Source organism: Sinohyriopsis cumingii, chromosome 7, assembly GCF_028554795.1.
Source record: "Sinohyriopsis cumingii isolate HCF-2022 chromosome 7, ASM2855479v2, whole genome shotgun sequence".
In the NCBI taxonomy this organism is placed as follows: domain Eukaryota; kingdom Metazoa; phylum Mollusca; class Bivalvia; order Unionida; family Unionidae; genus Sinohyriopsis; species Sinohyriopsis cumingii.
In genome coordinates this window covers 76,432,542-76,459,769 of record NC_142967.1, presented here as the reverse complement: position 1 = coordinate 76,459,769, position 27,228 = coordinate 76,432,542, and the positions used below count along the sequence as shown (strand labels likewise).

At 34.2% G+C, this 27,228-nt stretch overlaps 1 protein-coding gene across 1 annotated transcript in view; it reads left to right on the top strand.

Annotated features, from left to right (window-relative positions):
* LOC149795551 (solute carrier family 68 member 1-like) overlaps positions 1-26,708 on the top strand; it is a 35,394-nt gene extending 8,686 nt beyond the window's left edge. The window contains exons 4-7 of the mRNA XM_089965371.1: positions 3,013-3,109; positions 12,935-13,106; positions 13,380-13,573; positions 16,054-26,708. Coding sequence (XP_089821497.1) covers positions 3,013-3,109; positions 12,935-13,106; positions 13,380-13,573; positions 16,054-16,286 — 696 coding nt within the window. The 3' untranslated portion in view covers positions 16,287-26,708. The remainder of the gene's footprint in view (positions 1-3,012; positions 3,110-12,934; positions 13,107-13,379; positions 13,574-16,053) is intronic.
* Positions 26,709-27,228: the final 520 nt, after the last annotated feature.

Sequence of the window (27,228 nt, the reverse complement as noted above, 5' to 3'; positions counted from 1 at the left end):
AATAAAAAGCAAAACAATGAAATACAGGGAAACCTGGCATAATACAGTAGATCTTTTCTGATTAGCCAAATTTAGACACGTGCTTCATATCCTATCACCAATTTTATTATCATTACTGAAATTAAAACATTGGGCCAGGATAAAAATATAGTTTGGCTCATATTATTTTCTTCATGCATAAAAGAACAATGGCCATTTCTACTGCAGGCATTCGCTGTACCCTGTCCTATACACAGTCATGGACATGATTTATATTTAAGCAGACCATCAACAATTTTTTTTGTATCGGAAAAATAAATCGTAGACTGGACCCTTTTTGATAGGAACAGATTTATTACATTTGATTTGACATTAATGATGACAGTTGTAATGATTGTTATCAGTAACTCGGAATGTTTAATGCAAGTTTAAAATTTAAAAAAAATATATATTTGCTAAATATTTAGAATACAAATATTTGGCTTTTAAACTTACATAAAACATATTCTTTGTGTCACATGCAGTGATGCCATTATAATCGACGCATATTTCACACATATATGTGCCTGTAGGGTTCCTGGTTAAGTAAGCCTATTATGTGTGGTGAGCGTGTAGAGATGCTTTTCTCTCCATCCTGTACAATATCAGAACCAAACAAAATTATCTTTAAGAGAGAGATTAGACTCATAATAAAGTCAGCATTATTGGTAACATGCCTTTGCTTTCACAGAGGTATTTATGGTTTGGGTTTTTGTCACTACATATACCCTGGTTCCATAGGCATAAAATAATTAGCTTTCTTTGACATAAAATCACATTTAACTTTCATAATAATTGTTCATAATCAATAACAGGTTTCCTTGAAACCTCCTGCAAGAGCATAATTGTCTTACAAATTTATTTCAATTTCGGACCTGCTGTAATGATAATTTACTAACATTACCAATAAAACTTCCTGTTATATGAAAAAAAAGTATTTTGGTATTTTGGGGTTTATCAGATAATTATTCAGCATCAATAGATGTGGTCAAATAAAATGAGTAGCATTTACCTCTCTCTCTCTTGAAGGGCAAATATGGTCATTATTTATATACAAGGAGTGCTTGTGCATTGTTTATCATAGAAAAAGGGAAGTAAATTTTGGCTACCATTTCTCCTTTACAGACTTCAATTTTTACCACCTTTTGAGGAACCAAGTGGTCATTTTCTATGCCAATGAAATTGCAAGTTGAATATTTTAGCAGTCTTTTAAGGAAGGTGTTTAATCAACCATTTACCTCATTGTATCCAGGGCTGATACATATCTACTGGTAATAAAGTCAGAAAAACTTGTTTTTAAAAATTAGAAAAAAATTATTGATTTTTCTTCCAATAGATAATAAATTAATTTCCAGATTACAGAAGCAGGGTACTAAACTTAACAGATAGTGATCGTGTTACCTGATTTAGTGAGCCAGGTGGATGTTCATGGATTTACTAAAAAGAGAAAAACGTAATATTTCTAAATAAAACTTCAGGATAAAAACTGTAAATTTCTTGCCAAAACTTTATTAAGGGCAATCATCCAGTTCCTCTTTCAAAACTCAAAACATTGCAAGCATACATTTATGTGCTCAAAGTTATTACCTAAGATTTTAGGGGTCAAGTGTTCTTAATGGTGCAGCTGAGAAACTACACTCCACCACAAACTGCACTCCACCACATTTTATTAAGCACTGCAGAGATATGTTTTGTAAATTCCAGCACGTCTAAAACCTTCTGAAAGTCTTAAATATGCACAGCAGGCAAGTTGCTCCTTAAAATTGCAAACTCTACGTTCCAATCTTGGCCCTGTGGTCTAAGGTAATCACCTTTACAGATTACAGATAACTGACACCTCACCTATGTCCACGTCAATTCGAGCCTTGACTAGGTCAGCATGGGTCAGAAGGTCAGTAGTCCATAGGTTACCATGGTTTTTCTGGCAGTTTTCTCAGGTTCTTTTCTCCACCTGGGCACCATGTATAGTAAGTATATCATGTACTGAACAATGGCAATGATCCCACCAAACCAAACCAAACAAATTCATTCTAAGTGACTTACAGAATGGTTGGAAAAGGATTGTATATTTTATACATGTCCTTTTCCACTGAATATGTCTGTTGCTGTAGGGCACAAACAATTATTGCAGTTCCTTTTGACTGTAATGTTATTTTTTTTGCCAAGTTACTATACTTTCATAGTAAGATTGGCAAATTCTGGATGATGTATATCATATATATGATTTAACCACAACAAAGCTTTTTATACAATGAAAATGATATGATACTTGACTCATTTCGGACAGTATGCCCATGGAAAAAATCCAGTCCAGTGAGATCTCTCTGTTTATGTCCATTAGTACCTATGTGTTGACAGGGATAAAACTAAAATGGGTTGTGTTTCAAGCCTACTGTAGTTGTCTACAAGTTACCCATGGATAGGCTTCTTTGGACAAAATATGTTCACTTTTTCCTAAGTAATTATTTTCAGCCAGTCATTGACTTCATTCTTTGAAATATGGTGCTTGATATATCACCACACATGGGCTGGTTCTATAGCTCATAACATAAGTACTTAGTTGTTACCATTGTTTTATATTCCATTGTGTGAAATTTTAAAGTTAAAAAGAAAGACATGGGGAAAAGGTGTAGAAAGTCTTATACACATAGTTCTTTAATGATTATATCCATTGTAACAGAAGAAATCCATCAGTTTGTACCTATGATGATGTTTATTTGTGTTAATTGCACTCATAAATCTTGCATGATGTATGCATCTGATTCAGATGAATGATAATACTAATAATAATGATGATGATAACAATAATAATAATAATAATAGTAATTAAAGCTGCTCATGCCCTGATTAGTTTTAATTTTTATATTAATTTTATCTCCATAACCAGGCACATATTTTGATGCACGAAAATGAAATTTAAAAGTAACTTTGCAGATAAGGATCACATAAAATTAAGAAAGCACATATAAACATTAATTTTCTTCTATGTTTCAGGTTTTTCACTGCCATTTTAACAGCAACTTTTTTCCTCTTTTCCTGGAGAGGTTACTTGGAGATTCCATCAGCCCAGGATTTGGATCATTTTTGATAGGTAATACATTCTCTCTCAAATTTGTGTTGATAGTGAATTCATATGCACTATTTTACAATACAGTATATACTTGAGACAGACCAGTGACAGCCATGGAACAGTGACAGACAGTTTCATGTTTCATGTGAACACCTGCATTACATCACTTCTGATCAGTAATATTTAGAAGAAGAAAGAAATAGATGCTGAGAATAAAATAATAGTTCCAGTTCAGGAGGTATGCTGACAAAGAGAAAAAACTAAACTGAACCGTATTCCCAAAGTTTGTCATAATCAGGACAGTCATGACCTTTGATGCAATTGTTCGGTCTGATGATGTTTTGCAGCTGTCACATCCAGCATGATATTTGCCTGCCTACCCCAACAAAAGATAGCTCTTTTACCTATAACCATGCCATATCCTAAAATAAATGATATTTATTTATTTGTTAACTTCCAGATTCAATTATCATGTTGTCTGCTTCTGTAACCCAGTACAGTGGGACCCCGCTATAACACGGTAGTTGGGAGCCATAGAATCCGACCGTGTTATGAACCGAACCATGTTATATGCAACCAACTCAGTAGCTGAAGAAAATGTACCCCCCCCCCAAAAAAAAAAAAATTGGGGGGGGGGTAATACATGCGGGAGGTAAAATACGTGCTTCGTTGGCACAGTTGCTATCTTGAATTAATGCATATTAAATGAGAAATACACCTGCAGAGAAAAGAGAGAAGACATCATACTTTATTTAGAGAACCATGAATTGGTACATATACGTGAATACTGTTTATATATAAATGTCTAATGTATAACATGATCAGAGTATCAACGCAGTGTACTCACCTGCGAACCTCATCATATACATTGAATCCACAATACAAGTGATTCCATCGAAAATATGCATATACAGCTTTAAAATATTCATTAACTTTGTAACAGGTCATATTGGTCTGAATTCAGTGGAAAAACATGGCACAATCACGTAATGAATGACGAAGCACATTTACTTTGAAGTACATTCAAAGTCGGTAAAAGTTAGTTTGCGTTTTAAGCCGCTGTTGGTATAAACTTTTTCCCTTCAAAAAGGAAACGTTCACAGCACAGTTAAAGTGCTCCAGTCACGTTGGAAAATGCAAAAATCCATCAGATTCCATCACTTTTATTTAAGTTTGGTACTGACTTCCTTTGAAGAAAACGTCTTTGCTGTTATTGAAAGATTGTAGTCGGCTTTCTTTGATGAAGGCTGCATGCGCTTTTGAAGTCGCTGCTAAAGAACAGCTTTGGAGAACCAAACGAATTCCCATTTCTTATTGTGGCGGCAACATCAAATAATTGTATTGTATGATTGAGACGGGCATTTTCTCCATTTGCTGAGTACGTTTTCATAACAGTCGGTGCTTCAAAGGTAATCTGTTTCCTTTGAAATTTTAGCAAACTGTTTTATCTGGATACATTTTTAAAAGAATTGGCCGTCATTTAGACTATTCTAGTTACTGTCCCTCCATGCCTACTGAATAAACCAATAAGAATTTTTTAAATTTTTTAAAAAATATTTGTAGTAGCAGCATGATGCTGCCTTCTACGCATGCATCTGAAAATTAAGAAAGGGTCAACGGAAGATAGAGACGCAGGTGTTCTGACGACATGGATTATTACAGAAACGTGAGTGTTCTGAAGGATTTAATTCTGAGTGAAAAGAAGAGGAATTTTACTTACCATCCACACACAAATGCGTCTTTGTAAATATATTAATTACTAGCGAGCGGCCGAAAATCCGATGAAAGACAGACTACGAGAGAATGCCTCGTCCAGTTAATCTCCGTTACCAGAAATGTCAACAACAAAACAAGCAGATATTTCACAACATACAGAACTCGTTCTAAATGTCAGGATAAGCAGATTATGATATAACAATGCACTGTTTAGATGGTTTGTCAGTATAGACAAAGAATTTGTTTATGTAACAATAGATAAATTTCAGTGCATTTTATATCCAGTTTGTGGCTTCCTTTCATGGGGCCTCTGAATTTCTGCACTCCAAACCAATGGTTGTATATAAAAGTTTAAACAGCCAACAATGTCGCCAACAAATAAAAAAAGCCACATGGTATGTTTTGCAGCCAACAAGGAAAAACAATCCAAGTTTGCGACATTGGCGAAGACCTACACGATCCCAGAATAAACTTTTTATGCAGTTTTTTCTTCTTACTTTTAAGAAGAAAGAAAAAGTACTTTTTCGTGTACAAGAAAAATACATGTAAAATTTCAGGAGCCAAGCCACAATCGTCTTGCATTTTTTATTCATACGTGATCTCTATCCCAAAATGATAAGCAACTTTTTACGTTTTTTTTCATACTTTTTAAGATTATTTTTTTTGCAGAAGAAAAATACATGTATATAAAATTTTGGGAGCCACGCCACAACCGCGTTATATCCGAATTCGCGTTATAACAGAGCGCGTTATAGCGGGGTCCCACTGTATTTACATACTAATTGCATCGTTTCCTGTTATATTGTCTTTATCAGTGATTGGTACAGAGTATTCCCCCTTGTCATAAACTTAAACCTATTTGAGTTTTGTCCCTTGTATTTACTATGACCTAATGACAATGGTGATAGCAGATTTATAAAAAATGTAAAAGGCCTCTTGGGAAGGTGGGGAGCATGTATTTACTTATAACTCATATCCCACTAACCCTGATCGTAGATGAGGGGAAAATACAGCTATTTTTCTTTCTTTATGTAATTTACAATGTAACAGTTTAGACATGTGTCTCAGCTGCATGTATTTTGCAGAAAATTCAGTTTGAAATGGTCAGTTTTTGTTTTCCTCTGATGTCCTGTGGAGTCAACACGTCACTTGGTCTCAGCAGTGAATTATTCATATTCCATATCATGCATCCTGAAAGATGACATGTTTTTTTATGATATGAAGTGAAATATCACATACACATACATTTTCACTTTTCTTATATATAAAAACCAATCCATACAAGGCATAGGTACAAATTGGATGAGGTTGAGGCTGCTATTTTTGAAGTCAAGAGAGGCAGAATGACAGGGAAGCATGTATTTACCTGAGATTTTTGGGATCACCAGAAATATTATTGATCTTCGTTTATTCGGTGTTTATAATAACCAGTGGTTCAGACCACTGTTGATGGTATCTGAGGATGAGGAGGGTTCATTGGTCCACCATATGGAATGCATTATTCAATAAGGCTTCCCAATATCTCAAATGATATTCAGGCATTATGTAATAGCATTAACCAGGAAAAGTGGATCACAAATGCTGTCCAGTCTAACCACAGGTTCATATGATTGGTGGTTTCAAAAAGTTTTGTAAAAACACAGAGAAATCAATGTAAAGAACAAGAAAGATAAGCTCATTCTAGATCTGTAATGTAATTAATGTGGTCAGTACTTTAATCTTTTAAGCAGTACTGTGGACAGGCTGGGACTTCCAAGATAACTTACATTGCATATAATGGCTCATTCGTGTATTTGTGCTGATGGAAGGGTTCTGCCAGCCTTTCTGATGTTTGAAAAATAATTTCCTCATACAGTGTATTAACACATTAACCCCAGGAGGTTTTTGTCATTTTTGCCTGAAAATCAAGTAGGAAACACATTTTGAAAGCTATTTCTGAATAGATCTGAAAACACCAAATCCCTGATGATCTTTCAATAACATACTGCCTAGTTTAGTTGTGTTAGAAACATCATTTTTTGCTGGCTATTTGACTTACGCATGAGAAGAAGGGTAAAAGTTGTTGTTTTTTGCTAAACGGAGCCATTATTTTTGTTTCGAGACCACTCTTTATTCCAAATCCCCATCTTATCCTATTATCCTAGTTGTTGCAAAGGCTCATCTGTCTGTTTGCAGTTCATACTGGTTTGCATTACCGGTATATCTGAGACCAAAAAGTCTAAAATCCTGACACAAAATCGGATTCCGACCACAGGTGAATTTTCGGTAGAAAAATGTCGGGTCCAAAAAATGATTTTTTTTTAATCTGTATTTTTTAGTGCAACTAGATATTCCAGATTATTTGGTATCATTGTAGAGCTACATCTGTCTATCTTTCTATAATACCACCCACTTTAGTGTATCATGCATGACCATGATGCTACAGAGTTTGGCTGTAGGCTACTACCTCCTGCCCTGTTAAGTCGTCACTAGGGGTTAGTGTGTTAACCAACAATAGGCACATTGCATGTAGGGAGTCTGGAACTGTTTCTGTCCTGGTTCAGAGATCTTTTTCTTCCAGACTGTGGCCAGTCATACTTGTCATTGAAAGGAAAATTGAACTGATCAGCCTTCCATCCCATACAAAACACATCTTACAGCCTTTTACATTGGCAATATTAGTCCACTGAGACATAAATTATGTACATTGACTTTTTTCACACAAAAACAAGTCTTGAACAAGGCCAAACTTCCTGCAGTTTTAAATCATGCAATTAATCAATTCTGTTAACCAGCTAAAATAAAAAAGCCTTCAGAAAACTGGAATGTACCCAGTCCTGATATTGTTGACAAAACACAACTGATACAAATGCAAATCAGCTGAAAATTGACCTTGTACTTCATCTATGCAGCACACTATGCTCAGACTTATGGAGACATTAATAAAATGGGCTATTAATAAAATGGGCTACATGTTGTTCTTTCCTTGGTGGTAACCCACTAGTGAAAAGAGGCTGGCATCCTCCATAGCCCCTGGATATCTTTCCTCTATTATCAGCCAAACCCCAGTCAGCCATGAGGAAACTTGTTACAGAAGTTGAGGTCATAACCTCAGATGAGTTTTATAACAATTTAGAGGAGAAGGATGAAGAGGAGATAAAGAGAAAGCTGAAGAAAAAAGGAAACTGTAATAGAAATGACAAAGAAATTAAGAATGAATGAAGCAGATGGCACAGGAGTTAAGAAAAACCATGAAAAAAGCATTGTATGCAGAAGCTGTAATCAAGAGGAGTCACTAGCAGACATGAAAGGCATTCGTTGGATAGAATGTGAAGGTTCTAGAATTTGGTACCTTGAGGCCCGTGTGGACTATGATGATGTTAATGATGTTGAGATATTGTACTTCATCACTGAATATTGTGCTGTCCAAAATGTGAAGTGATAAATGTGATGTAATTAAACTGTCTTTTTAAATAAAATATCTTTATTCAGGACAGATTTGATTTTTAACGAAAATAAATTGAAAGATGAATGGGTTAATTAGTTTGCATTCTAAAGGCAATTAAAGCCTCATCCAGCAGAAATGTATTCTTTTTCGTCATATAACAAAATAATATTTTAACATGATGTCAAAAATATCCAAGTAATGTCATATTTAGAAAGCAAATATGACTGATTCAGTTTCCTTAAGTTTTCTTTAGCAGTTGCTCAGGTGGCCTATTGGTTAGAGCATCCATCTTTGATGCAGGAGGTTGTGGGTTTAAACCCCTATCAAGTCATACCAACAACTTATAAAAATGGTACTAGCAGCTGCCTCGCTTGGCACTCGGCACTCGGCATTAAGAAGTTAGTGTTAGGACTGGTCGGCCTAGTGTCAGGATAATGTAACTGGGTGGGACATCATGATACATGTCTGCGGCATGTTGCTCCAGTGCTAAACATCACTATAAACTGTCATAAAAAAGACAACAATTTCCTCCAGTCTTAGCAGTGGTGGATATCTACAGCAGTGACTGCCTAGTGATTTGCTTGACATGGGGTTCATTGTTCTGATAAAGAAATCTTATGTGAACTGCTGAACAAAACATTTCTTATGTCACTTAACTTATAACTCGTAACTCCAGTCATGTTGATAGTGTAACTCAAAGGTATCACTATGTCAGATTCTAAAGGGAGGTAGTTTTGTCATTAGAGTAAAGGATCGAAGCAATTTTTTCACTGTGGGAAAAGTAGTTATCACAGCAGAAATGAAAGTCATCATTTGTGCCAGTATGACAGGTGTAGTTTGATATCTTCATCTATTTTCTTGGGAATAAAAGCTACCTCTGAAAAGAACGTTTGTCATTTAAAAAAGATATATTACATCACATGTTATAATGGTTAAGGCAATTCGGTACTCAAAACCTATCCGTAAAAGTTGGTTGACATTGTTATTTTTCATCATGGCTATTGGTATATTTGGTGGAGGAAGAACCCAGGAAAAGCCTGGGTCATGGTAAGCTACTGGCAAGCTTTCTCACATGACCAATTTGGCTGAGTCCAAGACTCAAATCCACAGACATAGGTGAGATGTCTGTCATCTGTAAAGGCAAATTCCTTAGATTATTTGGCCACCTGTGGTCCTGTTTGTAAATGGGGAAAAACCAAGTGAAATATTCAAGTATAATACTAAAACTGAAGCAACAGCAAATCCAGAAAGAATAATGTTGAAACAAAGATGAGCCAGTATAGTTTTGGGACCTCTGTCCTGCAGTGCTTCCAAAACTCTGATGCCTGCTACCCTCTAATTTCTGATGGGGTCCATCCTCTATTCTAAAAGCAGTACCTGTCGGGCATGTAAAAAATAAATAAATAATCAAATTTGTCAGAGAAAACTTTGATCACGCTGATGAAATGAGGAAATGTATTTTGATGATGTTGACACACCTGCCATAACATGACACAGTCTGATAAAAATCACATCAACACTGTCCTGTTTAAACTGGAGATCTTATTTTAATCAAAATGTAACATGGCATGTGATGCTAATAACACAATTTTGCACTCCCAATCCCCCTGACATGTTCGTGTTTTGAGAAAAGACCATTTTCAGTAACCTTCAAAAATATATAAATGGTAAACAGTCATGGTTTTAACTTTTGGGCAGTTTGAAAAGTGGTAATTAAAAGGTGAAGAGGTTAGGTATAAACCAACATTTCACATTTTTACTTAATAGGCTAGTGAGGTGTGTTTGAAGATTGCAGTGGGTGAGCCCATTGTACTGATTTGGTACAATCAGGACAGGGACAACCCTTTATAAGTAAATCAAAGAAATGCTAGATGCATGTAGGAGAACAATAGTTATTACTTATTATTGCTTTTAATTAAAATGTTTAAGTAATATGTATTATAGTCTTTTTATGTGTGTGAACAGTGGCAATGATTCATTGAAGTCAGATTTTACTGCATACATAAAATGCCAGGCATGATCACTTCGTTTGTCAGAATATTGTTCAAGTGTCATTCATTTTCGAAGCAAATTTAGGAAGTAATTAACTATCAATAGTATCAGCAAATTTAGGAAGTAATTAACTATCAATAGTATCAGCAAAGCCCAAGAAAACAAAATTTCAGAACTGGTCAACAGAGTTTTACTTTATGAACTATACCAGCAAAAAAAAACAACCTCAAAATTAATATGGGAGAGAGTCAGTTAATTGTTTGCACATACTACAAACAACATATTGACATATATTATCTTGGTTCTTGTGTCAAATAATAGTAAAAAAGGGGAAATTTTGGTCTTGTGGAATTTCAGTCAGTGCTTGTGATTTTTTAAAGTCACCAGCCCTGGAACTGTGTTTAACAAATTATTTTCTTTGAGCATTTTCCTGTAATGAGCATCAGTGAATGGAGCTAGTCATGCTAATTCTCACACTTTTAACCCGCATCTTATCAACAGTCAATCCAGGAATAAGAGCAAAGTACACTAGAATTTCATCCATGTTAATGATCATATTGTTGGTGAAATCATATCTTATTGCCTTTACTAAATCATCAAATGTTTCTTTTCTCCAGATCTTCTGTGCAATGCTGGGTCATTGATGTCTGTGCATAAGCATTATACTGTTTCACTTTAAAATTGTTTCATTGTTTCAATTTATTTTCAAAATTCCCATGAATACCAGTGAAATGGAACCAAAGTTAGCTTCCCTACATTGTCAGACTTTGTATTTAAAAAACCAACAGTACACTTAAAAGAATCCAAAGTCGGCTTCCGAGGTTGGCTTGCATTGTAATAAAATAATCTTTATATTTGATATCCTGTAATTTAAAAAACTGGCACTCTTAAACTTATCCAAAGTCCACTTGCAAGGTCGGCTTGCTTTTTGATAAAAATGACCTTTGTATATGATAACCTGTTGGCAAGTTCAAACAGTGAGTTTATTGCTTGCTGCCAGTTGAGTTTATTCACCACTCGGGATTCTATTTACTTTGCATATGTAGTCTTTATTAATACAAATGGGCATTGATGTCTCAGGGTAAATAGTATAAACAGCAATAACTTGATTTAACAATACCTTTTGTAACCTATGCTGGCGAAAAGATTGTAATTTTTGCTTAATGTATTTTCAAATACTGATTTTTATTTGCGAGATACTGTCATATAGTTAATCTGGATATAATACAATCTTGGCTATTTTGCACCTAACACCATGTCATGCATGAATGGCAGATGCCTTCAAGCAATTGGTTGATTATTTTTGGTTGATTATTTATTTCTTGCTTGCAGTTTTGTTGGATTCAGTTTTCAGTCAAATAACATATCCTTTGAGTACATCCAAAGACAATTTGTTTTTATGTTGATATCAGTGAACACTGTGTACTGTTATCTGACATAAGCGATATATGCTACAGTATGGATGCCTATGCTACATATACAGAATTTGTAGATATAATTTATCTTTAATGTTCATGATTTAAAAAAAGAGGAATAAGTGATAACAATACAAGGTTAGTTTCTTTCTTTCATTTGATTATCAAAAAAAGCATCTTGTTTATATTTCTTGTTGCATTGTGCAGTGTGTGTGGGGTAGTGGTGCAGATTCAACACAAATTTATTTTGTTTATTAAGTCTTGAGACATATAACTTAGGTGAAAAAAATGTTTCATCATAATTTCTGGGACTGAAAAAAATGTATTATTTTATTGTGTCCCAATATATAAGGTAAATATGGTAGCTCCCTTAAACAGCAATATATTGATTGGGTACTGTACTTGATATACTCCTCTTCACCACAATATATTGAGTGAGTGATGTACGTGTTATAGCATCCTTAAACAGTAATATATTGAGTGAGTACTGTACTTATTTGAAGTCCTTAACAGCAGTACACATTGAGTGAGGTGCTGTACTTGTTATAACTCCCTTAAACAGCATGACATTGAGTGAGGTGCTGTACATGTTACAACTCTCATAAGCAGAAAAATATTGAGTCAGTACTGTAGCTTATTTGATGCAATTCTTAACTATAATGTATTACATAAATATTATTTGACATTTTTTTTCTCATTTTAAGCAAGATTGATTTACTTAAAGGACTCAATATTATACACATTTGTTGTGTCATACATAGTGACTGATCATGTGGCCTAGTGGTTACAGTGTCCGCCTCAGATGCGGGAGGTCATAAGTTTGATCTCCAGCCAAGTCATACCAAAGACTTATAAAAAATGGTACAAACAGCTGCCTCGCTTGGCGCTCAGCATTGAGAGGTTAGTGTTAGGACTGGTCAGCCTGGTGTCAGGATAATGTGACTGGGTGGGACATAATGCTGCATGTTTGCGGCATGATCCCCCCATGCTAGACATCACTATAAACTGCCACACTGCAGACATCGTAGCGATATGACTGAATTTGCTACAAGCTACGTTAAAAATCCAAATCACACACAAACACACACTTATACAGCAGTAACCTTTCAGCTGCTGCAGATCCTTCAAGTTAACAGCTACATTTACCTTTGGAATATATTTTACTTTTCAAATGGATTTGTATTTACCTTTGGAATGGATTTGTATTTACCTTTGAAATGGATTTGTATGTCGAAAATGATTTGTATTTACCTTTGGAATGGATTTATATTTATCTTTGTATTCTTTTATCTGCAGGCATCTCGTTTGTAGCTCCCCATATCAACAACCTGTACTTTTTGATGCTGTGTAGGAAGTATGGTGTGTACACTGTGATAAGGTTGCTGTTTGCCATTAAGATGGGACTCAGTCTGTTTATGTTCATCATGGGACCAAACCAGATATGGCTGCTGTGTTTGTTTATAGCCAGGTGAGTACAACCAACACTTCAAAGTTTTAAGTATTTACAAAGAATGTAAGTGGTTGCCAAGGCTGACCTTCAGATATCTCCTAAATATCCTCCTGTCAACAAAAATATATATAATATTTATGTGTCCCACTGGCAAGTTTCAGTCTTGAGAGTTCAGCTTCCAGTTATCAGATTGCTTATTTTGTGATGGAAAGTGTAATTTAAAGTCATGCACATATAAACTTATTGACAGTGTGAGATTGTATGATTATAGGCAGTCATTATTTCTTTCAGTAATCGTGTGTTCACTGAGGGCACATGCAAGCTGTTGAATTTAGTGATAAGTGATTTGGTAGATGAGGATTTTGTGCTCCATCAGCGGCACCAGGCAGTGTCAGCACTGATGTTTGGTACTGCCGCTCTCATGTCCAAGCCAGGTCAGACTCTCGCTCCACTGATAGGGACTTGGCTTCTATCACAACAGATTGGTAAGTATCAGTATTATATAGAGACAAGTTCTGCCTTGAGCAGACTTTTGCTTATTTCCTGGCTTGCAGCTGGAAATAATTTTTGTTCACAAGTTGTAAATAATATAAAATGGTAAGTAATTAGAAATTCAGTATAAAAAATTACATATTTAGCATCCAGTAGTGAATATAAATGTCTTGGAGCAAATTTGTACTGTGGTTCCCCTCTTTAGGGTCTCCCATAACATGTAGACATAGAATATATAAGTCCAAAATCCCTTGGCACTGAAGAATGTCTGTTCAAAGGTACCCTACAAGGAAAGTCATCCCCCTAATGTGGCAAGCAGCTGGTATATTAGAGTGAAAATTTATAATTTACCCCTCACAAATAGCCACATAATCGGGTTTACAGAAATAAATTTCACAAATATTTGTTGGTTTATAAATTCAACACATTGACATTTATTCAGACATGTCAGTAAAGTGACTGTAATCATAATTCCTACAGAGAGCTAAGCAATCCATTTATTTTTCCTGCAGTGTGTTCCTTAGATCATAGGTGTTGTCACTTTGATGATTATTCTCTCTTGTTAGGACCAGTAAGATAACTGCTCAGAAACTGTTTTTCACCTCAAGTCAGCATGACATATGGTCAGCATAAATGATATGTTGTCTATGGTAGATTCTTTCTCCTAGGTTGCAAAATGTATTTGAAATGGTATCCGACTAAAACCAGTTGATCACGTGACAAGCTCAGTTCCTTTGTGAACACAGGTCATTTCATGTAGGCTACAAAGTGACAGGGACAGAAATGATGTCAGACATTCTTATTTTAGAAGAAAAAATGAAAGATCTTTGACTACACATAAAAAGAGGAAGATCACATCTAAGAAATTTGATATTAGAGTGATTGAAATAAACATTGCAAGTGGTACATTCCACTGCAGTGAGAAAATAGAATGGATGGCTAATGATAATTACAAGTAAATGTTTTTAACTGATAACATGATTATTCCTAATTTTTAAAAAATGTCATTAATATAAGTTTTACCACATTGATTCCATAGCATGCCTGTGATTTTTAAATGAAAATATTAAATATAAAAAGTTTTTGTTTCATACTATCTATGTAATTGTGACTCAGATTTGTGTGACACCCTTCTGAAAATACCACCCCTCTCATATGGCCGCTTTCTTGCCGCAGGGGCGGCCTTATAATAGGAGTACTACTTTATATAGGATTAAGTTTAAATGGCTTCTCAGGATGGTTAGGATATGTCAAGTGAACTTTAATAGAGGACTGTCCTGTATCCATAGTCTGTCCAACAACAATTACTTGTTACTAATATGCAGACCATATTTCTGATCCAGTTTTTCTCTGACTTGGAATATGGGCTTATATCATCAGGATCTCAGACTGGTTTGCTGATGAGCTAGATCCACAAAGATTAATGAGGGGAACTTGCGTTTGATCGACTGAACTTGTTACAACTCTGGAGATCATATTTTTGATCCAATTTTGATAAAGCTTGGAAAATGGGCTTGTACTTATGAGATGATTTTGTATGATATTGGCTAAGTTTGCTGCCATTTTGCAAGCCAAAATGTTTGATTTGATTTTGATCAAACTTGGAATGTATGCTTATATCATAAAGGTCATGGCCATGTCTGGTATTGAAAAGATTTGTTCATATTAATGGGGTGATGTTGCATATGAATCGCTGAGCTTATAAACCTACAACAGCTGTATTTCTGATGAGACTTTGAATTTGGTTGTCCAAGCTTGTTAACCATACTGGAGATACAAATTTAGTTGGATTTTTATTCAACTTGGTAATGAAAAGAATTGTGCATATTATTGGGTGATTTTGTGTTATAGTTGACCTTGTCAGCCTACAATAGCTGTATTTCTGATGAGACTTTGAATCTTATTGTCCTAGCTTGTTAACCATACTGAAGCCTGAAATTTAGTTTAATTTTGATCCAGCTCGGTAAATAAATGTTATAAGTTTATCTTTGTCTTAGTTTTCATAATAAGTGAAATCTGCATATCTTAATGAAATGTCCAGCATGTGACCAGCTGAGCCTGCTACCTTTCCAAGTCTATATTTTTCATCCAGTTTGATAAAACTTGTTATACAGGTGTATATCATCCTGATTTTGGATGACTTTGGTTATGTCATGTAAATTAATTATCCCTTTACTTTTGGAAATAATTTTTACCAGATTTTAATAAAACAGGTATAATTGACATGATATAAAGTTCGGGATATTTTTTAATGAGGTTGTATTCTTATGATACTAAAAATCCCTGTTTAGTGAATGGTCAACAAAAAGTTATGTAAACGAGGTGAGCAATATGGTGCCAAATTAGCCTCTTGTTAGAACATAGGACTTAACATTGAAACTGAATGCTATCCATATTAAAACGAGTTAAGTTAGTAATGTAGATAAATTAATATTATCTTTATTTATGAAGCAATAGTTACTCATGTTTTCAGGTCATGATATATTCCAATCAGGAAGAGACTTTGGGTCCATCAAGCTTGCATCCGGTAGTATCGACAGCTCAGTGCAGCAGCTACAACGCAATGGCTTTTTCAACATGCTGGTGTACATCCCACTTTTCTGTGGCCTCATTCAGCTCCTCATCTGGACTAGGTTTACACTGCATGGAAAACGACTCCAGTGGATCAAATCCATCCGATCAGGAGCAGAATTCTCAGCTGTATAGCTATTCCCATGTTTAATGTTCAAGATATTGTGATATCCACTGTCTAACCGTCCATGGATATATCTTTGCCTTATTCTGTCTCACCATGAACTGCTTGGTGGAATTTAATCAGTTTAGCATTTTCCTTGTCCATATGGCCATTTGTAAAAGGGATATAATTTTCAGTTAACTTCTTAGGGGTAAAAAGGATCCTAAGTAAAATGTCTAGAGTAACATTGTTGAGCATTTCTCAACCACACTTAATGCATGCAGTCATAGGATAAAATGATCCTGCAGATTACAGATCATGACCCCAGGGTCATGGCCCCAAGGGAGTGGTGTTGGATGATAGGTAATATATAAAGAGGAAAATAATTTGTGAGGATGATATAAGTTGTGCTGGACAGGATTAAACCTGAACTATAATGGCCTTTGACTTGAGATTGAAGATAAAAGTTATTTAAAAATATGAAATTTATTAGTGAAATGAAAAAGCAAAATATGTAACAGGTTTCCTTATTTTTTTAGATTTTGGGGTAGCTAACACAGCACTCTTAACACATGCTTAGGACTATCATGCCAAGGAAATGGCAGACAAGTCCCTTCTGAAAGACACATGATTTGCAAAATCATGCCAAGGAAATGGGAGTTAAATCTCTTCTCAAAGACACATGATTGACAATATCATGCCAATGAAATGGGAGTTGAGTTCCTTCTCAAAGACACATGATTGGCAATATCATGCCAAGGAAATGGGAGTTAAGTCCCTTCTCAAAGACACATGATTTGCAATATCATGCCAAGGAAATGGGCATTAAGTCTCTTCTCAAAGACACATGATTTGCAATATCATTCCAAGGAAATGGGAGTTAAGTCTCTTCTCAAAGACACATGATTGGCAATATCATGCCAAGGAAATGGCAGTTAAGTCCCTTCTCAAAAGACATGATTTGCAATATCATGCCAAAGTACCTTCTCAAAGACACTTTGAAAGAGTCAGCTGGGCTTGCCTGGATGTGTATAGAACCAACAACTTTTGATTTATGAGTCAGCAGTCTACTAACAGTGCTGCCATGTCTTCCCTTACAAAACTAGCAAAAACTGTAAGATTGTTTTATGAAATGGTGAAATGCACTTCTGTTCTATGGAGGAATAAAGCGTTGAGAAATAATTCATTCTCTACCTTAACTTACAGTACAACAGCTTGGTATGACACATTTGTTCTAAAATAAGAAATGTCACAAGATTCTTTGCATTAAATGATGAAATGCACTTCTGTTTTATGGAATAAACCATTCAGAAATAATTTGCAATGTAACTTAAATTACAGTACAACAGCTTGGTATGACACATTAGTTCAGAAATAAGAAATGACACAGATGATGTCATGATATAAGAAAAGTCTCCATTATATTGCCTAATTGTTTTCTTTCATTGCAGATTATTGTCCAAATCCATTGAAATTCAGATTTGCAATAATGGATCAGGGACCATGAATTATGTTTTGAAATAACACATACCCTGCTTGCTAGATCTTACATATCTTTATCAAGGATAATGGTAAACTATTCTCTGTTATTGAAAATTGTAGTGATTTGTCATGCAGGGTGGGAATAAATGAACTTTATTATAAACTGAGATATTATTAATTTTACAATGTTTTATCCAGCATATAGCAAATCCAGTAGTATATTGGTATGGTAGGATATGGCAGAATCAGCAGTATTTTTCTGTGCCTGGATATATAACTGGATGCTGCAAATGAAACTATTTTGATATGTCCAGATATTGCAAGCTTAATAATACCTTTTTATTTTTGGATATTGCAAACTTTGCACAATTTGTTATGACTGGACATTGCAAACTATGCATTATTTTGTTATGAACAAACATTGCAAAACAAAGCAGTATTTATCATTCGATATTTTGAAAACTAGGGACAATTTTGTTATGACTTGATATTATTTTAAGCAAGATTACCCTGAATGTAGTTCATTGTTTTCTTTGTTTAAATTTTATAATTTTTAGAAAAAGAATTATTCAATTTATGTATGGGCAGAAATCATCATTATAGTAGATACATTTTGAGTGACTGTTTCATAGCATTATGGATTCTTAACACATTCATTAAAAAATTTAATTAATTAATTAGTGATATTTATTCATCCTGTCCTTAACAGTAAATATTCATTTTTATTACAACAAAGGTGAGTGAAGCAATAGAAATAACAAAAATGGCAAAAACAGAAACATATTGAATTTTATGTCATGCTGTGATTTACAGAAACAATATATTATTTGATTTATTCATTTATTCTTCTCAAATTATTCTCATTTTTCCAAATATGTACATTTTACACCTTTAATGGAAACTATATTTACGCTTGCATATTTTTAACAAAACTGAAGTGGCATAAATGAGGCTTGTTTTGGCATGTAAGAAGTTATGTGAAACTCGGCAACAAATCATCAGACAGACTCAATGAATGTTTTTAAAAAATTGTACTTTTCAGTGATGTTTCTGTTTGCCAGTGTGCCTGATGTTGCATTAAATATTGCCATTATTGATAATGAACTAAATCTGAGTATTGCAAAATAGGCAGCCTCAGAAGAACACGTGGACGAGACCATTTATTATTTTCAGAAAATAGAAGTTATGTTTTATATATAAGTTGTGCAAAGTTCTGAAATCTGATTCAGAAGAAAAGAATAAAAAATTAAATCAGAAGAAAAAAAAAACATTTCTGTTAACCACTCTTGATGATGGGACTTCAATTACTACAAGCACAAAACACATCATAAGAGATTAGGCAACCTTACAGTACTGTATAGAGGCCACTTACAACCTTACAGTACTGTATAGAGGCCACTTACAGCTTTGATTTTGAGGGTTTTTTTTCATTTTTTTTATATATGAGGGTAACTACAGATATATGTGTCTGAAATATTTATATTTCTATGATAATACATGATATCCTATTGCAATCCCCCAGTATCATAATACAATATATCGCATTGCCTGACATCCCTCTGTATCATAATACAGTATATCCTATTGCCTGACATCCCTCTGTCTCATGATACAGTATATCATATTGCCTGACATCCCTCTGTTTCACGATACAGTATATCATATTGCCTGACATCCCTCTGCATCACGATACATTTATCATATTGCCTGACATCCCTCTGTATCATGATAACAGTATATCCTTTTGCCTTCCCCCTTAATCATAATTCATTATATCCTATTGCCCGCCTTCCCTCTGTATCATGATACAATATATACTTTTGTCATCCTCCTGTATCATGATACAGTATATCCTATTGCCATCCCCCAGTATTTCAATATATATGCAACATTGTAGATACATGAAGTAATTCAGTTTGCAGAATCAATTTTAAAATTTCATGAATAAGACATAGGAAAACTGGTTTGTTATAATATGGATCAAATACATTAAATCAAAATGGTTGGAGAGCAAAATGCAATTAATTAGGGGTGGTATGATTCATTGATATAGCATTGATACCTTTGCTGTAACGATATACATATTGATACAAGAGATGGAGAATTGATACAAACCGAGACTTACCATATGCAAGTTGTTTGAGTCTTTAGCTGTTATGAATAATTGTTATTAGTTTGCCTTGTTATTCTTTAAAATTCATTTAGAATTCATCTGAAACAGTTTTTGCAGTCGCCGGCACTCACTTTTGTTAGTGGAAGTGAAAAAGACTTGAGAATATTCACTCACCATCTACAAATGAACACAAAGGGATATGATATATGATCCACTCCACCCCCACTAATAATCTTAACGCAGCAGCATGTTCAGCATAAAGGATACATTCCAAATGTGTCCCACATGTATATTGAAGTACTTTACTCAACATTTTGTAACCTATTTTATGTGAAGTGTCTATATTGAATTGTATTTTGTCTACTTTAGTTGATTTGAAAGTTACACTAGTGGTGTAGAACACAGTGAAATATGTTACACTGGACTCTTCTTGGTGCTTTTTGCTTCTTCTTGTCTAGATTAAACAGTAACTAGCAATAAAAAATTAATGTAGCTTTTTCCCTGCATGACAAAGCTGAAAGCAAGCAGCAGAGAAACGTCATGTGAAAGTCACTAAATGATATGTAAAGTTCATAAAACAGAGATGCTCTTAGGGTGTGCGATTGTGATAATTGTGCAGAATTTGTACAGATTCACACACTTTGAGAACAGTGATGCACAATAACTTCTGTAGATTAGTTGAAAGTAATGCTCATTGAATACAAGCTTTATGTAACATTTCTTGTTGCGATATCTGTGTTTCTGGTAGGCAACTGTTTACACATCTGGGTTCTTCTGGCATTACATGAATGATTGTGAAACTAAATTCAAGTAACACATTATACCCTGGAATAAGCATTAGGGTGTAGTTTCAACCTTCCATCAAGGACGTTTTTTAAATGCATGTTTAAAAAAAGGCTACTTAGAAAACCCAAAATGCCCAATTCCTGGCGTGGTTCGTGTTCAGATTACAATTTTGTTCGTCAAATACTCACTGATGATAGTGATGATGACGGTAATTTTTAAAATTATGAAGCATATCAGACTATTGAAGCGGGGAATACCAGTGAGTGATTTTGAGCCTGAAAATGGTGTTAAATACGAGTCATATGTACAGTTTATATGGACGAAATTAGACAGCAAGATGGTCAAGCTCCCTTTCAGGGGTATTTCAAAATTAAATGTAGACACAATGGAATACAAAACCTAATTAAAATAAACTTAATAAGTAGAATGCAATTTTCAGTTCTTTTGAGAAAGCTTGCTATGTATGTGCTCTTTCAGGAAGCACAGAACAATATTCATACACTGAAAATGAACAGAGTATGATCAGAAATAATTAACAGATTAATGCTTATACAACTTGAGGTGTCATCTTTGCATCTTTGAAAGATTTTGATTTCAGTAGAGCTCTTAGAAAGTGGAGAAGGAAGAAAGAGAGTAACAGATATTGAAGTGTTAGGCAAATATTGAACTATGGCTGTTTCCTCCTCCCCCTCTTTTTCTATTCCCCTCTTATTTCCGTGACAAAGGGGGAGGTCACCCTTAAGATAAAATACTGGCAGCATCTCTCCTTAAGTTGTACGTGGAAAACAAATTTGGAATGTCTCTTTTTATGCAGAGATATTTAACCAGTGACTAAAGGTGCCAGTGGAATAAATAAAATTGCCACAGAATCAGCAAGTGAGCAAATTTCAAGCCACTCAAGTTTATCACGATGTAAATTAACAAAAACAAATTTATAGAAGAGGACTGGGTATTGTCAATAGTTTTCCTTCTTTGCTAACAAATACAAGTGCCTGTGTCCATAGCAGTCTTTTTGCATCCAAATGAAGTACAATGTGATAGATCTTGTTGGTATTCATACTGTTTCCCATGCCTGGGTTTGTTCTAGATGAGATTTTCTTTGCACAAGGAAATTGCATTATTTGTTCTAGTTTGAAGATAACATCGTAAAGTCTTCCAAGTTTAAGTTATACATGAAATTGGTAATAAGATGTTTTCAAAGCATTCGTGCTATGCAAAACAAAGGGTCTGGTGGCTAAAGTGAGTTAAATGGAGCCACCAATGAATGGCCTAAAACAATGAATAAAACTCATTGACAACTAACAGGTAGTCTGCTTGAAAATATTTTTGTTATCTTGCCATCGATGAGAATTGCATGTAACAATATGGTAACTATATGTCTGTCTGTCTGTATGTAATCTGCATACTGGAAATATAACCATTATGTAAGCATGCATAAATGGGTACCATCTACCTTCCAAATATGTAAAGACCATCAAGTTCATATGTGTATCGATATGTATTGCATATTAATATATGGCAAAGGTGTATCATTTCATTGCTATAGTTAATCAAAATTATGGGCAAGCAAATGTTAAAAGCAGTGACTTATAATGAGAAGTTAGGTTTATCTTAAGTATGTCATATTGCAATAATAACAGATTGTTTATCAATACATATATCATATTGCAATCTTTGCATTATAATAGATATTTAACACAGTATTATATGTGATACACAAACCTATTTTATTGACTCCATTGCCAAAAACCCCACTTTTAATATTTAAAGGAAACTTCTGATGCATGGAGAAGCATGTATGTGTGAAAAAGATATAAATGATCAACAGTGATAAACTTGTATATGTGAAAAAGATATAAATGATCAAGGTATTACATCACATGTAGAGATAAATGTTCTTTTCTTGCCTTGCAGTAATATTTTTTCAGTCATTAAATATATGCCAAAAGCTGTTTTTAATTTAGAATTATATTCCGTTAATTGCTCAGTTTTGATACTATTTCAGAGTTGTGGTTCTCCTTTAGTGCAAAATAGTTTATCAGTTAGTAGGTAGTCATTCCCTGTATTTTGGAGGGTTTTTCTAAAATATCATTTATTTCCTCTCCAGTATGATGTAAAAGCACCACATGCCATTGTTTTGTGTCTCTGATGTTCATTCTGATCGGACGAATGTCAAGTTGTTATTACCCTTTTCTTCCATGATGCATTTTTGTGGATTAATAATGGAGCAATAAGGCAAACTTGCATCTGTTATCAGAGGTGAATTAAGACATACAAGTGTTCAACATGGTACATGGTCTGTATTAATCCTCTTAGTGGAATGATGCAGCTGTCCTTATTCTTACATCAGCCTTACCAGCTACATTCTCATCACCCTTAAAATGTTTAGTTTTGTAGTGAAAAGCAAAGACCTATTTCTACAGATATATGTTTATTCCATGGCATATTTACTACAGCTGACCCATTTGTCAAATCTCTATCTAGAACCCTACTTGTCAGCCATATCTCTGGACTTTTGGTTGCCGTTGCAGCAAAGGGAAAGTTTATTATACAGAATAACACTGCTTCTGGAACACTACAGTGGGCACAACAGAAAGGGAGTTTGTTCTTAAGAATTTCATTCTTATGCGTGAAAATGAGGTTCATCTGAGAAAGTGAGATTTTCACTACAGTTGCATTCTCTAACCATTTCATATATTACCATGTTTTTCATTGACATTTGAAATTGATCATTTGGATCTGGTTCTTTGTCAGCAAATTTGTTTTATAATTCATGTTCCCAAAAAAGTATAATTATTTGTGATTTTAATCTGTGCAGGGTTATCTTTCACTGAGTAGATGCTCTGCATTTTTATCAAGTGGTATAAAAAAGTGATATATAACAGTCACTTTTCATCTGATAATAGCACGGGTGCAATTTTTAAAAAAATTTTGGGTACAGATTTTTTCTTGATGGTGGGCTCTTTTTGAAGGCCAAGATGTTTATTTGTAAACTTCAAATTCTCTTAATGTTAGCCAGGATTTTTCTTAAGATAAATGAAGATTTTTGTATAAATGGTGATGGTTCTATGGTATTGGTTTTTGCTTATTTGTTAATTAATAATATCTATACAGTTACATAATAACATGCTTTTACATTTTCTTGTATTTTAAATCTTAACCTGTAGATTTGATTCTTCACCAGTCAGGAAAATCATGTTGGTTATGAACTAGTCATATAGCTTCTAAACAATTTATGTGGTTGTTTTGACATAATTTAACCGTTTTCATAAACTAGTCGTGTAGCTTCTCAACATTTTATGTGGTTGTTTTGACATAATTTGACCGTTTTCATAAACTAGTCATGTGGCTTCTCATCCATAGGAGTTAGTCTGATGAAACTTCTCTCTAGCATACATCATCATTGTACAATATAGCCTGAAGGGCAAGGTCACAGAAAGGGCAGATATGAAGATGTCTGTCTTGTACTGCATCCACTACATGATTTTGGTTGAAAGATATAGCAAGTTACCATATTTAAGTAATATTTAATTTGTTAATAAGACATTAAGAAATAAGGAAATCCTTTTTTTCACACTATAATATTATTGGTGCTGTTATTTTTAATGATTTAATCAAAAATATTTATTATACATGACTTTTGTGTTTTATGATAATTTACAATGACCCTCACTTCCAGTATACAAATACACACACACACACACATATATATATATATATATATATATATATATATATATATATAGAGAGAGAGAGAGAGAGAGAGAGAGAGAGAGAGAGTTTTGGTCCTTGATTGATTCATTTAATGGGGTTAAAAAGTTGATTCCACATGCAGTGGTGAAACATTGTTATGGCTGGCCTGCATCTTGATACAGGAAGCCTGTATGAATCACCAATCCATCCATGTGCTCTTCCATCCATTTGTCTGTCATATCTCAGCAACTCATAGTTCACTGTCATGATAGGTAAACTATTTTGTATATGAACATGACTGTTTCATTTAAACATTTCTCCATTTTATCACTTTCAGGACTAAGTTAAAGCACTGAGTTATTTAATCCATTTTGGGGCATCATAATAGCTGTTTCTTGTAACCAGCATAACTCTGGAACTATACATTTTATTTTGATGATATTGGGTGTTTTATCTCTTCTGCTTTTTTTTAAACAAAATTATGGACCTTGCTGATCCATATTTTATCTTCATTACTGGAAGTTGCTTGTAACCATCATAGCTTTGGATCATTCAACCGTCTTGGTGCAATTTGATGTGAAGGCTGCCTTATAGGCATAGATATAACTTTATTGAATTTATCTCTGTACTCCATTTTTATATGCCTGCCATAAGGTGCAAGGTATCATGTTGTGATATCCGTCAGCCCATTGAAGGTCATACAAAACATATGGTCAGGGCAAATGATACACAAGTTTGAGGGTGAAAAAATGTTTCTTGTTTTACTCACTGTAACCTTGACTTTTAAGCCCATAATCAGTAAGTTTCTTCCTTGCCTCAAATGCAAGCAATTTATAAAGTTTTGTTAATAAAAGATGTTGAAAAACTAGACTTCTTGTGTAGATAGGAAAAAAGAAACAGACAGAAGGTTTTTTTTCACTCTCAAACTTGTGTATCATTAGCCCAGACCATATGTTTTGTATGACTTTCCTTAAGGAAATTAAGACAAGACCTATTGATTTTGTAGTCAATAGGTCAAAGGTCAAGGTCATAATGAGTCCAGAACTGAAGAATAAATTTAGAACCATATTCTCGGTTCTTTATCACATACTTGAACCAAATTTTATGGAATTATGCATTATGAAAGTGGAAGACACGTGTCTATTTTATGGTCAAAATATTTAATGCAGTGTTGCAGGGACTGATAGAAGAATGATTTCCATAGAACAACAAAGTTTTGTAGCACATGCCATGACTAAACCTTGTAAATGGCATGCCTTTGAGACAAGAAGCATAGTTATTTATTTTGGGATTGAAAGGTCAAAAGTCCCTGTCAGATTGACACCAAGAGAGAAAATGTTTTCCACAAAATAACTTTAGTCCTATGCCACAAACCATGATCAGACTTGCATTGCTTGTGATTGCAATAAGAAAGGCACTTTCAGTTTAAGTCAGTGACCAAGGTCACAGAGACTGAAAGAAGAAAAAATGGTTACTGGAAAACAATACGTGTTCGGAGTCTTTTACCTTGAACAATATTTGTGAATGACAAGGCAGACGCCTTTGATTTTGGATTGAATAGGTCAAGTGTCTGACCAATAAAATACGGTTTTATATTAAGAAAGTGTAATAATTCTATTTACCACATGGTGGGCGTATAGTGTACCATTTATGGTGTTCATATTTGTTCACTTGTACATTTTGCATAAATGCAGTATCTTATGTGAACATCACTTGGTTTCTATGTATCACTTTTATCAGTCGCTAGAACTGCACCTGTAAATCCATTCTTTGCTATTTGTTCATAAAATTATCACAGTCTCAATTGTATCCAATCAACAGTGAAATTATGGCATTTTGCTTGTTTATTCATTTATCAATGTGAATTTTTTTGACCTAGTTTTCATCATACTTTATTGGTAGACCACACTTGGGCAGGGACAGCTCATATTCATTCTGGGCTCGGAGTTGAAAGGTGAGGGATACTTGTTGCTGCCTTGTTATTATTGTTTCAGCATGACAAGTTGAGATTCCCTGGAATCCAGTTTTCTTCGGATTTCTTAGTTCAGCATTTGCTTTAGAAATTTAACCAAAAAAATGTTGTGTTGTGTTATAAGCTCTCTATTCAATTCCAGTCTGAATAAAAGTTGTTTATAAATGTAGTAAATTGATTGTATAATAGAAGAATTTGTTGAATCCTTGAAATGACTATGGAGCATTTTTTTATTTATTATTATTATGCATAATCAAACTTTTATTATGGAAAATCCATACATCTCAAGATGGCAGAATTCCTTGTATATTATATTCTTTATGTAAGTTTAGATAATGACTGCAGATATAATATATATTGTTTCTTATTGAAAATGCTGAGGTAATATAAATCTAATAATTTGTTTTATGTTGTTTCTGTCTTGTGTGTCACTCATTTTTGCTCCTACAGTTCTCCCACAATAAGGCAGACAACCGTGATTACTCAGATAAAGGGTCAACGTATAAATTCTTCTAAACTTTGGATGGGTGTTGATAGATGGGGAGGAATTATCATTGGAATAAGTTTTCCGATTAGTAGAAAATTAGATTTTGTAAAATTATTTAGTTTAATGTGGGAGGGCAAGGTTAATTATGGGTTGTAGGTTTAACTTGGTGGCAAGTGTTGGATCACATTGTGCAAAATTGAAACGTTCAGCCATCTATTGAACCTTTCAGTAATTTAAATCTGTCAGACCATTGTAGAAAGCTTGAACAATATACACTATTCATGTACAAAATTGTAAGGTTGACCTTATTTGCACTTAATTTCAGGCTGACTTGCACATGATCTTCAGGGTTTTTTTGTGGTGGAATTTCTGTATTTTATGCACAGAGGGTGGAATAGAGGTAAAGTCATTGTTTGGGCAACATAAATAAATAGTAAACAA